This window comes from Stenella coeruleoalba (genome assembly GCF_951394435.1).
Source record: "Stenella coeruleoalba genome assembly, chromosome: X".
NCBI lineage: Eukaryota > Metazoa > Chordata > Mammalia > Artiodactyla > Delphinidae > Stenella > Stenella coeruleoalba.
This window is the reverse complement of record NC_137152.1, coordinates 20,798,949-20,810,760: the sequence shown is the minus strand read 5'-3', so window position 1 is coordinate 20,810,760 and position 11,812 is coordinate 20,798,949. Positions and strand designations below refer to the sequence as shown.

At 52.0% G+C, this 11,812-nt stretch overlaps 1 protein-coding gene across 1 annotated transcript; it reads right to left on the bottom strand.

Annotated features, from left to right (window-relative positions):
* Positions 1-7,756: 7,756 nt before the first annotated feature.
* On the bottom strand, positions 7,757-11,029 carry LOC307180407 (melanoma-associated antigen B4-like). The gene is made up of 2 exons (XM_079910648.1): positions 10,991-11,029; positions 7,757-9,448 (listed from the first exon to the last, which is right to left on the bottom strand). Exon 2 carries the CDS (start codon positions 9,385-9,387, stop codon positions 8,326-8,328), a length of 1,062 nt encoding a protein of 353 aa, XP_079766774.1. The 5' UTR covers positions 9,388-9,448; positions 10,991-11,029; the 3' UTR covers positions 7,757-8,325.
* Positions 11,030-11,812: the final 783 nt, after the last annotated feature.

Genomic DNA, 11,812 nt, shown 5'->3' with positions numbered 1-11,812 from the left:
ACTTTAGTGATTTATAGTTTGCTAAAAATTGTTCCATTTTGCTTGGGTTTTCAACTTTAAAGGCATGATATTTATAATAAAAACAATCATATACAACATTACAGAGAATAAAATAATGAACCCAATATACCTGGAACTCAGCATCAAGGATCCTCCATAATTGTAGGAAACAGCTTGTTCAGATTAAGGCTTATTGATTTACCAGTTTGTTTATTGGCAAGTTCACCCCTGAGACCAAGCTGTGTGCTTCCATTAGGAGGTACATAGTGTCTGTTTTCTGCTTCCTGGTGGTATTGACAGGTAGTGAGGATCTTCACCCTTATCCACTAATCCATTAGGGGCTGTAGAATGGTAATTCTCTCATTCTATCTGATTCTATCATTCTGTTGATTTTACATACATACATACACCTATATGTTATATATATTATGTGTATAGTGGGATCAATCAATCTATTGATTGTATTATATATAATATTAAAAATATAACTCATTGATATATATATTTACCCTTGAAAAGACTGGGAGACTTAACAACTGATTTATTACCTTTGTTTCTGTTACTACTCCTGTCTGATAACAGTCTTTTGTCGCTGCATTCTTTTATTCCCTTAAGGTCATTATTATGGAGGTGTGTTGAAGGGCAAACATTGTTTCCAGGTTCACAAAATAATCTTAAAATGGCTTAGATCACAAAATGGCTTAGGCCAAAAATGGCTTCTCTTATGTCAAGAAAGCCATGCCTGGTTCTCTTTCTCCAGGGACCGCCTATCCTATCTGCTTACATAATCTCTTACCCTTCAAAAAGTTCCTTCTCATTCATACCTCTCCCTAGCCCCGGGCAACCATCAATCTGCTTTCTGTCTCTGTGAATTTGCTTATCCTGGACAATTCATGTAAATGGTGTCATATAATATGTGACCTTTTGTTTCTGACTCCTTTCATTTATCATTTATCATAATGTCTCTAAGGTTCATTCATGGTCTCTCAGTTATCCGTACTTCATTCCTTTTCATGACTGAATAATATTCCATTGTAAGAATATACCACATTTTGTTTGTCCGTTCATTCAGTGATGGAAATTTTGGGTTGTTTGCATTTTTTGGCTTTTATGAATACTTCTTTGAATATTTGGGTACAAAGATTTGTTTGAATACAGTTTTTAAGTTATTTTGGTTATATACCTAGGAATGGAATTGCTGGGTCATACGGTAATTCTTGGTTTAAATTTGAGGACCTACCAAACTGTTTTCCAAAGAGGCTGAACCATTTGACATTCTTACCAGCAATGTATGAGGGATCCAATTTCTTCATGTCCTCGCAAACACTTGTTATTTTCCATTTTTATAACCAACCTAGTGAAATGGTATCCCACTCTGTCTTTTTTGTATACGTTTCCCTAGTGACTAATGATATTGAGCATCTTTTCATGTACTGTTTGGCCACTGGTATACCCTCTTTGTAGAAATGTCTATTCAGGTCCTCATCTCCAACTTATGAGGGAGGCTTTGGATATTGACCTCCTAGGTAAGCTCACTCATTGGTGTATTTATTCAGAGGCCAGTCTCAACACACCATTAACAGATTCCAGAGTTGGACTTGAGGGCACACTGGGGAAGTCTCAGGAGAAAGGAGCTCTAACGTGGGAAAGTGCTGGAGCTGAACACACGTGCTGGGACCAGGGCAGTGAGCTTTCAAGGAACCCTGGCGCGAGGGGCAGGAGGACTCTAGATAAACGAAGCCCACAGACAATCCCCAAATTACGGTTTATTCTTGTATTAACCTTCCTTCATCAGGACTGTTTATAGTCCTTTGGCTACAGGGCTTTTTGTTTGCTTGCTTGCTTTTTATTTTTTAAATTGCCTGAAATACAGTTTGAAGTAGTGAGGAGACAAGTGAATTAAAGGATACTAGGTCTCCCTCAGGCCGGGAAGAGTGGAACAGTGTGGCCTCTAGACGAATTCAGACCAAAGGTCTATTCCCAGCTCTGTCACAAGTCTTGTGAACTTGAGAAAATTGCAAGTTCATCATCTGCAAAGTGAGTCTGATAAGCCCTATCTTGTAGAGCTGTTGTAATATACGTGATGTTTGTAAAGCACTTGCAACAATGGTCTTTCAAGCATGGCATTTATTACTACGATAACTATGACCCCAGACCATAATACCAACTCTTTGGGATTTTTTTCTTTAATCTCATGAGATGTCAGAAAATACGATACGCAGCACCTTTGGAACGAACAAAACTGGTTAGACACTGAAACTATGTAAAACTTCCCCATTTGTAAATATGTCATTTGAGTGTAGAGGAATCTCTCCCAGCTGGATGCTACTCAGAGGTTCTAGAATTTGCGTCAAGGACCAACAACTTCCCTCCCAGGTGCCTTTTCATCCAAACCACCCCTAGTTTCATTATAATTTCACCACCACCAAAAATTGTAGCCTTCCTTTGGAGTTCCCCAGATTACACTTAAGGTAAGTAGTAGAACATCCCTTTAAGGGAGTGGCCTCTGGCCCTTTGACCCCAGTGCAAAGAGTGCTATCACAGTGGCTTCTTGACATCTCACTTCAAGGAAGTATCATCCTTGTTTCTCAGAAACTCCCTGGAGGCGATGGGATTAAAACACCTAGTTTGTGCACTGTGTTCACCTGCACTGGGACAGGAACACGGAAGCCATTTTATTCCTGCCCCGAGTGGAGATTCTCTCTGTTTTACCCACAGTCGCAAAGTAAAAATTCAGGGTAAGCTTCCATTCCAGTCTTGAGTCTGTCAACTCTGAGGCCCACCATCTAAGGGTCCCACCCTCCCCCACCACAATTCACTCGGCCTCATTTAGCCCACCATCCCGCCTAACTTAAAATCACCTCCTCAAGGGAACTGCAGTGTCCCAAAGCTCCAGACTTCCTTGCTTCAGAGCATTTACACTTGACTGCTCTCGTCTGGAACCTCCTCTCTTTCTCACCCCTTGTTGTAACTTGCCATTTATTTAGGTCTCAGAGTGTGTCTCACCATCTTGACGTGGCAGCAGCTCCTAGGCTCCGAAGGTCTATGGACAGTGGCTCAGTCTTCTTTTTCTTACCATCCCCAGTTCTGCCACGGAGCCTTCCAAAGAGCAGCTGCTCAATTAATGGTTGGGAATAAGAGTGGCAACGATAAGGATGTCTACTTTATTATTGTTTAATTTCTCTCACAATCTTGAGTAATCTAAGAAAACATCTTTCAGGTTTACAAAAAGAAGCACTAAAAGAATAAAACAAACCAAAAATGTACCACCATGTACGCTTTTTCTTTTCTTTTTTTTACTTGACCCGCATGATTTTACTGCCGAGTCTATTCACAGTTCCATGGAAATCCCTCTTCCATTGCTGTGTTTTCTTGTTCTAGGTCATAAAAAAAAAATGGAAGGTTTCTAAATTTGTTTTATGAAATATGAAAACTTTAACTTGTACCTGATAAAAGTAATGAATATGCGATCCATACTGTCACCGGCAGAATGGCGATTTCCTGGGCTCTTGCCCTCCCAAAGAGGAAGAGTTCAGTCGAGAGGCGTAGAGCAGTTTTAAGCAGCAAGAGTTCAGTTAAGCAGAGCAAAGGTACGCTCCCGAGAAAGCAGGAGAGCGGGCTGTCTGGAAACCAGAAGCAGCCCCGCGATGGGGTAGGGCTGTGTTTTGTAGAGTGGTGGTCCCTCCCTGTGTCCTGTGTTATTTGACTGACAAATCGATCGACAGCTTTAGGCTATATAACTTTCCTGCTAGTATGCAGGCACTTACCCATAAGCACCCAAGCAGAACCCATGGGGTGGGGCGGGGAAGCAAAAGCCGCGATGCTAAGTTATTACAAGTGAGGCGTAATGAACCCTGGGGTACCTTGAGTCACCTTGTAGGTCTTGGTGCGCCTGCGTCAACCTGTGCTGGCGGTTTTGTCTTGCTTGGTCCTGGTATGGCTGGAAACCTAGCAGTGGTCCTTGACCCCGAGAGGGAGGATCTCTGGGCATGCTGCAACCACCAGTGTCCAGGTAGGGGAGGGAAAGGCGAACCGTCCAGGATGGGGCAGGCCCGCTCGTGTGTGACTCGCTCTCCTCACCTTGGCTCTGGGCACCCTCTTCAGATCCTGGGCATGAAACCCCTGCATCACGAGAGCTCGTGGCTGGGTCTCCCTGAGGCTCCTGGCGAGTGCCAGCAGCAGGGGAGCTCGGGGGAGTACCCCGAGAAACAGAAGCGGGGGAGGGGGGCGACTCTTCTATTTCTTCTGCTGCCGCCGCCGCCTCAGTGACCTGGGAACCCTTGAGACTCTGAGTCTGCCCCCGGGCCTGGTGGCGTTTCTCGCGGGCACGGCGCTTGCTCTTCCGGCCCCGAGGCATGATGACACAGGTCAGGGCCAGCAGGCGGGAGTGTGAGCAGGAATGCAGGCAACGAGGGCACCTGGGGGAGGGACAAGGAGATGCTGTGAGCACCTTCAGTGGGGAGATTCCTCCCTGGCTTTAAACAAGGCCGCCTCTGCAGGGTTCTTGAGGGCACTGCCCGAGGACCCACAGGGCTCCTGTTCTCCTGCTCAGCCTGTCCCCTGAGACCCCTGTGGAGGACGGTAGAGTGAGCCTTGGGCTACAGGCTGCCAGCCTACCTGAGTGTCACTGGGGTGACAGAAGGGGCTGCCAGTGGGACCTTCCGTGTCCTAGGGCGGGGAGTCTGCTCAGTTCATCTTCAGGATCTTTAGGTGGACGGCAGCCAGGGCCTGGGCTTCCTCCCCTCTTTTGCTCTGCAGTTGACACCTCAGTGGTCCCGGGGACCCATGAGGAGGAAGTGAGTGGTGGCCCAGCTCACCGGCCTGACGGGGAACACCGTGCTGACAGCTCTGTGGAGTCCTTTCTATCCTGGGATCACTGGGTCCTCAGTCCCTATTCAGTGCTCTCAGCTGGCTTCACGTAGGGCCTGGGACCCACCCTTCTGCCCTCTGATGGCTTTACCTTCAGGCTAAGGGTCTCACCTCCCTTAGACCTGATGTAAAGGAGCCTCGGCCCGACTGCCCTGTCCTGAGCCTTCAAGTGCTGAAAGCAGGGGCAAGGCTAGACTCTTTGTCATCCCCACAGCTCAGCGGGTGGGGCATGTTCCCCTTAGTCGTCACTCAGGGTTCTCAGTTTGACTCCTGGGAAGGCCCGTGGCTCCTGTCTCTTTACCTGAGGACATGTGCTCATAGAAAGGCCCACTGCTCTCTGAGAGCCAACAGAAGAAAGTGAGGGTAGCCTGATGTCCCACGTCTACCTGTGGTCTCTGAAGGCAGGAAGCCGGGGCCGGCAGATCCAGGCCTTATTATGCTTGGCCGCGCCGGTCCTCACTCAGGCCCTTCCTCAGTTTGACTCCTGGGAAGACCTATATTTCTCCCTCTCTTCACCTATTACCGTCCCCACTTCTCTGTCACCCTGGGAGGAGTTAAGGGTTGCCTCTGCTCGGCCTGACATCTCTCCAGGCGTCTCCCAGGACTGACAGCAGGGGAGAGATGATGTGCTGCCCCCATTGTTATGGTTTTCATGCTCCACTCCAGCCTTAGGTCCTCACGCCAACTCCTAGCACAACCTGGAAATTTCCCCTGTGCTGAGTCACCAGCCTCGGAGCAAAGTCCTCACCACCCTGAGTCCCCAGAAGCAGAAGTCAGAGTAGGCCACGTGCAGCCACAGCTATTTCTGAGGGGCTTCTGAGGACTAACACAGAGGGCAAGATTCCCCGGGCTCTGCTCTTCTGGGGTTTGTGACCTCAATAGTCCTCACTCTGTCAGGATCTGGGACTCTCCCCTCTACCGACCTGAGTCCTCCCGAGCCGGAGGCAAGTGGGTGACACATGGAACTACCCCTGCCTGGGGCTTCCCCGGGCCGAAAGGGTGGTGGGGCTATGCGTTTGTTCCTGTCTCTCTTCGGTTGGGCGTTCCCCTTGGTCCTCACTCGGAGTCCTTACGCTGGCTCTTCCCGTGACCTAGAGAGGCCTGTGCTCTCATACTACAGCCTTTACTTCCCCGAGACCACCTAGGAGGATGTGAGGGTTGCCTCACGTGGGCATGACTGCCTGTGGTCACTCCTGGCCGACAGTAAGGGAGGGATTCTGTGGCGTCCCCGCTTTTATGACTTGGGTGGTTCCCTCAGTCCTCATGGTCCTCTGCTCGACTCTTGGCATGACCTGGAATTCCTCCCTGTGCTCCCCTGAGGCTGGCCCCTGGGACCAAGTGCCTCATCTACCTGAGACGCTCTAAAAGGAAAGGCGTGGGGCGCACCATGCCAACATTCCTGGATTTGCCAAGGGGAGGTATCCAGTGGCAGGGCTCTGCTCTAGGTGGAGTCCCTTTATCCTCATTTAGAGTCACTAGATTTCCAGTCTCTACTGAGTGAGGCTGTTCCCCATAGACCAAGGTCCTCGCCTCCCCGAGACCACCCCCAGTGGAAAGAGGGGGCAGGTCAGCCAGAAAGCTTTGTCCTGGGCCTCCTGGGGCTGACCTCAGGGGCGGGACTCTGCATTCTCCTCTGTTCTGGAGTGAGTGGTCCTCTTGCTCCTCATTCAGGGTCCTCATCGTGATGCCTGACCAGACCCAGGACTCCACCCTCCACTCCCCTGAAGCTGTGCTCCTCAGCACAAAGGCATTACCTTCTTGGGAATTCTGAATTGGAAGTCAGGATGAACCAGATCTGTCCAAAGCTGTTGGGGTCTTCTGAGGAGCAGGACTTTACAAGGCCCCACTCTTCTGGAGTCAGTGGCCCCTCAGTCCTAACTCAGGTTTCTTACCTTGACTTCAGGTAGCATATGGGACTCCACCCTCCCTACTGTCTGTCTGCCAGCCTCAGGCCAAGGCTTTCACCTTCCTGAGACACCAGAAGGGGAGATAAGAGACCTATTCCCTGGCTACTCCTGTCGGGGGCCTCTGTGTGGTCCCCTTTGTTATGGGGAGTCCACTCATCGGCACCCAGTGTCCTCACCCTGAAGCAAATTAAGGCCTGTTAGGATCTCCTACTTGGGCAGAATTGGAGATGCTGCCACAAGACCAAGGAACTCACCTCCCTGAGAACCTCTCCACCCTTGCCCCGGAGGAAAAGAAGGGGTACCTTCAGACAGGCAGCTCTGCGCATGGCCACACAAGGGAGAAAGCAGGGTAGACTTTGTGGGGCCCCCTTCTGTTCTAAGGTCCTCACCTTGAGTAACTATCAGAGGCTGGGACTCCTCCCTCCCCTGACCTGAGGACACAGCTCTTAAACCAAGACTTTTATGTCCCTGAGAAACTTGAAGAGTAAATGAGGAGATGCTGATCTTTTCAGGGTATCTGACATTGCATATGTAGAAGACCCCATTGTCACCAAAAATTTTTTTTTTATTCATACCATTCACTTATTCAGCGTTACTGTTACTGTATTCCAAAACAGTGCTTTGGGAACAGGGCCCCTTTTATCCCATGAGATACATTTTGGAGTGGTGAGAAGAAAAATGAATTAAAAGACGTAAGGTCTGGCTTAGGCTGGGAGGAGTGGAAGAGTGTAGGCTCTAGACTATTCCAGACCAGGGGACTAGACCCAGCAAGGTCACTTAATCAGTCTTGTGAACTTGAGACATCTGCAAGTTATTCACCTGTAAAGGGAGTCTGCTAAATCCTATCCTGCGTGAATGTTGGAATGTTATGTACTACATGTAAAGCAGTGGCATACTCATTAAGCAATATTGGGTTTTTGATGAATGGCAGTTATGATATGATTATTATGAACCCCGAAGTGCCACCCTCCCATCAGAGTTTATTTTTAATCCAGTAGGTAGCAGAGAATATGCAGTGCACTAGGGCAAAAGAAACAAATACTCACAAATGAGGTAAATCAAAGTATCTTTTATTTCTACCAAAAGAAAGTTTAAACGAAGTAAGGCAAACCATGAGTTAAATGGCTTTTACTCTCTGTTTTCTCCATTTTTTGTTTCTAAATATTTTCTGTGGTCGCCTTTCACATTTCCATGAAAATCTCTATTGCAGTGCCATGTTTTCTACTTCTGGATCATACAGAAAATATAGATGGTTCGTTTTTCTGTTACATATACCAAAACTGTAACTTTAGAACTCTTTAAACAGCAATAAATATGCAAGCAATGTCATTCACGAATTCTTATTCTTAAGAAAACACACTATCTATTACAAGAAAAAAATTTTGAAAAAACCTAAATCAATCAATAATATATAGAAGTTACTAGTTTAAAACAGGAAGATAAATAAGATCTATACTTTGTTCCCTCCATCCCTACTACTCTGCACTATTTAGGAGCCTGACTGCTTTCTTCCAAAACAAAGTGAACTAACTGCCCGCGGCCTCCCTCGCTACATGTGGGAGGAGCTGCGATCCTTGGCCTTGGAAGGGGCTCTGCCCTCAGCAACAGCTGCAGCCCTGGCCGCGGCTCTCACTCTTGCTCTCTCTTCCGCATCTTTCAGAGCCTCCTCATAGAGATCTGGTAAGGCACTGGGGACGGTACCGATGATCTTGGCCAAAATCTCCAGCACTTTCATCTTGCTGGTTTCAGCGTGGGCTCTCGGGCCCCACAGGAACTCATAGCGTGGAGGATGGCTGTTGGGCACCTGGCGGTATGTCAGGTACTTTTGCTGCACGAAATCTTTGCTGATGAGCCTCCCGGGATCCCCGAAGATCAAGTGCCTCCTCCCAGCATACAAACCCAACGCATTGAGGAATTTCCAGAGCTCCTCTTCGGTGGCACAGTTGCCCTTCATGAAGATCGCGCCCAGGACAGTCATCAGGAGGCCGGACGTGGGCATCTTGAACTCATCACTCGGACTTGCGTCGCTGGGGAGGACCATCTTCCTGATGAGGGTGTAGGAGTGACTGCTGGGGTCGACTTCCTTCAGCTCGAGGCCAAAGACAGCCTCCATGATATTAGAGGCTCTGCTGAGGATCTGAGGGAAGCGCTTCTTGTACTTCTTGTTGAGAGTCTTCAGCAGTGCTGCCTGCGGTATGGGCTCCTTCGTTATGTACTTCTCCAGCAGGATCTCCACGAACATTGTGGACTTCCTTCTCAGAGGATCTCTGCGACTGCTGCGAATGGAAGGTGCTGCCTGGGAGGTACCTGCACTTTTCTCATCTTGGCTCTGGGCACCCTCTTCAGATCCTGGGCATGAAACCCCTTCATCACGAGAGGTAGTGGTTGGGGCTCCCTGAGGCTCCTGGTGAGTGTCAGCAGCAGGGGAGCTCGGGGAAGTATCCCGAGAAACAGAAGCGGGGGAAGACGGCGACTCTTGTATCTCTTCTGCCGCCGCCGCCGCCGCCGCCGCCTCCTCAGTGGCCTGGGCACCCTTGAGACTCTGAGTCTCCCCCCGGGCCTGGTGGCGTTCCTTGCGGCCATGGCGCTTGTTCCTCCGGCGCCGAGGCATGATGACACAGGTCAGGGCCAGCAGGCGGGAGTGTGCGCAGGAAGGCAGGCAACGAGGGCACCTGGGGGAGGGACAAGGAGCTGCTGTGAGCACCTTCAGCGGGGAGATTCCTCCCTGGCTTTAACCAAGGCCGCCTCTGCAGGGTTCTTGAGGGCACTGCTCGAGGACCCACAGGGCTCCTGTTCTCCTGCTCAGCCTGTCCCCTGAGACCCCTGTGGAGGACGGTAGAGTGAGCCTTGGGCCACAGCCAGCCAGCCTTGCCTGGGCGGTACGGGGGTGACAGTGGGGGCTGGCAGGGGAGGTAGGTCCCCACGGTTCCCATTCAGAGTCAGGATGACAGTTGTTGCCAAGACCCCCACCCCCACCCCCTCCCCTCTGCTGCTCTGAAGTTCACACCACCATCTTCCACGACACCCAGGAGGAGGAAAGGAGGGAGCGTTCAGCCCACCACCGAAGGGTCCTGGGACCCTCCCTTCTGCTGCCTGGTGGCTGCCCCTTCAGAACAAAGCTCTAACCTCCCTCGGACCTGGCAGAGGAAATTACGGGCGGTCTCAGCCTGAACCTGGCAGAGGAAAGTACGGGCAGTCTCAGCCTGACAGTCCTTTCTTGGGAGTCTAAGGGTTGACAGGAGGGGACGGGCCACAATCTCTCTTGTCCCTTCTCTTCGGGGTGGGTGACTCCCTCAGTCCTCACTCGGGGTCCTCCCTGGACGGCCGGTGCAGCCTGGAGCTCCTCTCTTGCCCCGAGGGCCATCTGCTCGCACCAGTGCCGACACCTCCTTGCGTCCCATTCGGAGGCGGTGAGGGTGACCACGCGGCCGCACGTGGCAGAGTTTTACCAGGCCTGCAGCGTGCGGCAGACAGGGCGAGGCCCTGTGGCTGGCGGCCCCACTGGCCCTCACTCAAGGGCTTGGGCTGACTCTTGGGAGTGCTTAGGGACGCGCCTTCTGCTGGCCTGCACCTCCCCTCTCAGACAGCAGCCCTCCCTCCTCCGTGTGTGGCCAGAAGGAAGCGGCTGACAACAGGGGAGGGGTTCTGAGGTGCCCTTGCGACGGGGAGGACGGTCCTCGCCCTGACTCCTCCCGTGCCCTGGAAAGCCTCCCTCTGCTGACCTGCGGCCAGCCCCTCAGGACAAGGCCCCCTCCTCCCTGGGCCTCCCGCGTCTGTCCGTCCGTCCGCGTTCGCACTGAGGGAGCCCCTCAGTCTTTAGACCTGCCCGGAGGCTCCCGGGCCGACGTCAGGGGCGGGGTCCGCGTGGCCGCCATTCTGGGGTGTGGAGCCCCGCGGTCCCCACGAGGGTCCCGTCCTTCACGCCACAGGGCCTGGGGCGCTCCCTGTACTGAGCTGAGCCAGGGTCCACCAGCCTCAGAGCGAGGCCTTCCTTGCCCGAGACCCCGCTGGGGAAGCGGATGGACTTTGGGCCTAACAGCCAGGCCCGAGCCTCTGGGGCCGAGAGCAGGGGCGGGGTGGGCGGGGCCTGTGTGGCCGCCTCTTTTTGGAGGGAATGCGGATTGGGGGTGTCGGGGGCGTGTCCCTGCACTTCTAACTGGGGTCACCTCACACCTTGACACCTGACGAGACCTGGCACTCCTCCCGCGGCTTACCCTCGCTGGTCGGCAGATCTCAAAAATGGCGCGTCCTCACAGCGCGGTTAGGAGGACGTCACATCCGGTCATGCGCATCTGGGGTCCAGGAGGCCAGCAGGGGCGGGGCGGGGCCGGGGCAGGGCGGGACAGGGCGGGACGGAGGTGGGGGGGGTGTTTCTGGGGGAGCTTCCCGCAGGCCTGGCACGAGGGCCTTTCATTGACTCTTGGCGGGTCCTGGGACATTTCCGTCTGCTGAGCTGAGTCAGCAGGCGTCACAGCTTGGCTCTCATTTCTGTCGGCGCCTCCAGCCGGAAGTATCTGGGGCCTTGAGCCTCACAGCCATGCCTGGGTCCCCCGAGACTGACAGTGAGGGCTCTTTGGGGCCCCTTCTTCTGTGGTGGATGCTGCTCTCAATCCTCTCTCAGTGTCTTCTCTTGACTCCCTGTAGGTGCTGGGCTACCTCCCGTCTGCTGACCTGAGGCCAAGGCCTCACATCAAAGACATCAGCTCCCTGAGACTGCTGGTGTGAAGTGCAGGCACATCTCATCTGGACTCTTCTGCCTGGAGCCTCCCAGAGATGGCTGCTGCAGGTAAGATGAGCTGAGGGGAAAGGAGGCGAGAGTCTCTTCTGTGGTTTGGAGCCCGTCAGGTCTCACTCAAGGTCCTCACATTGACTGCTGGCGGGGCCTGCGATTCCTTCCTTCTCTGGTATGAATCCATCCCTGTCCCCAGCCATGCCCCACAGAATCCCAGAGGAGTTAGTGAAGGGGCGCCTTAGCCTGACAGTTCCCACTGTGGTCTCTCTTTGTTGACAGCAGGGGCATTGCCCAAAAGTTCAGA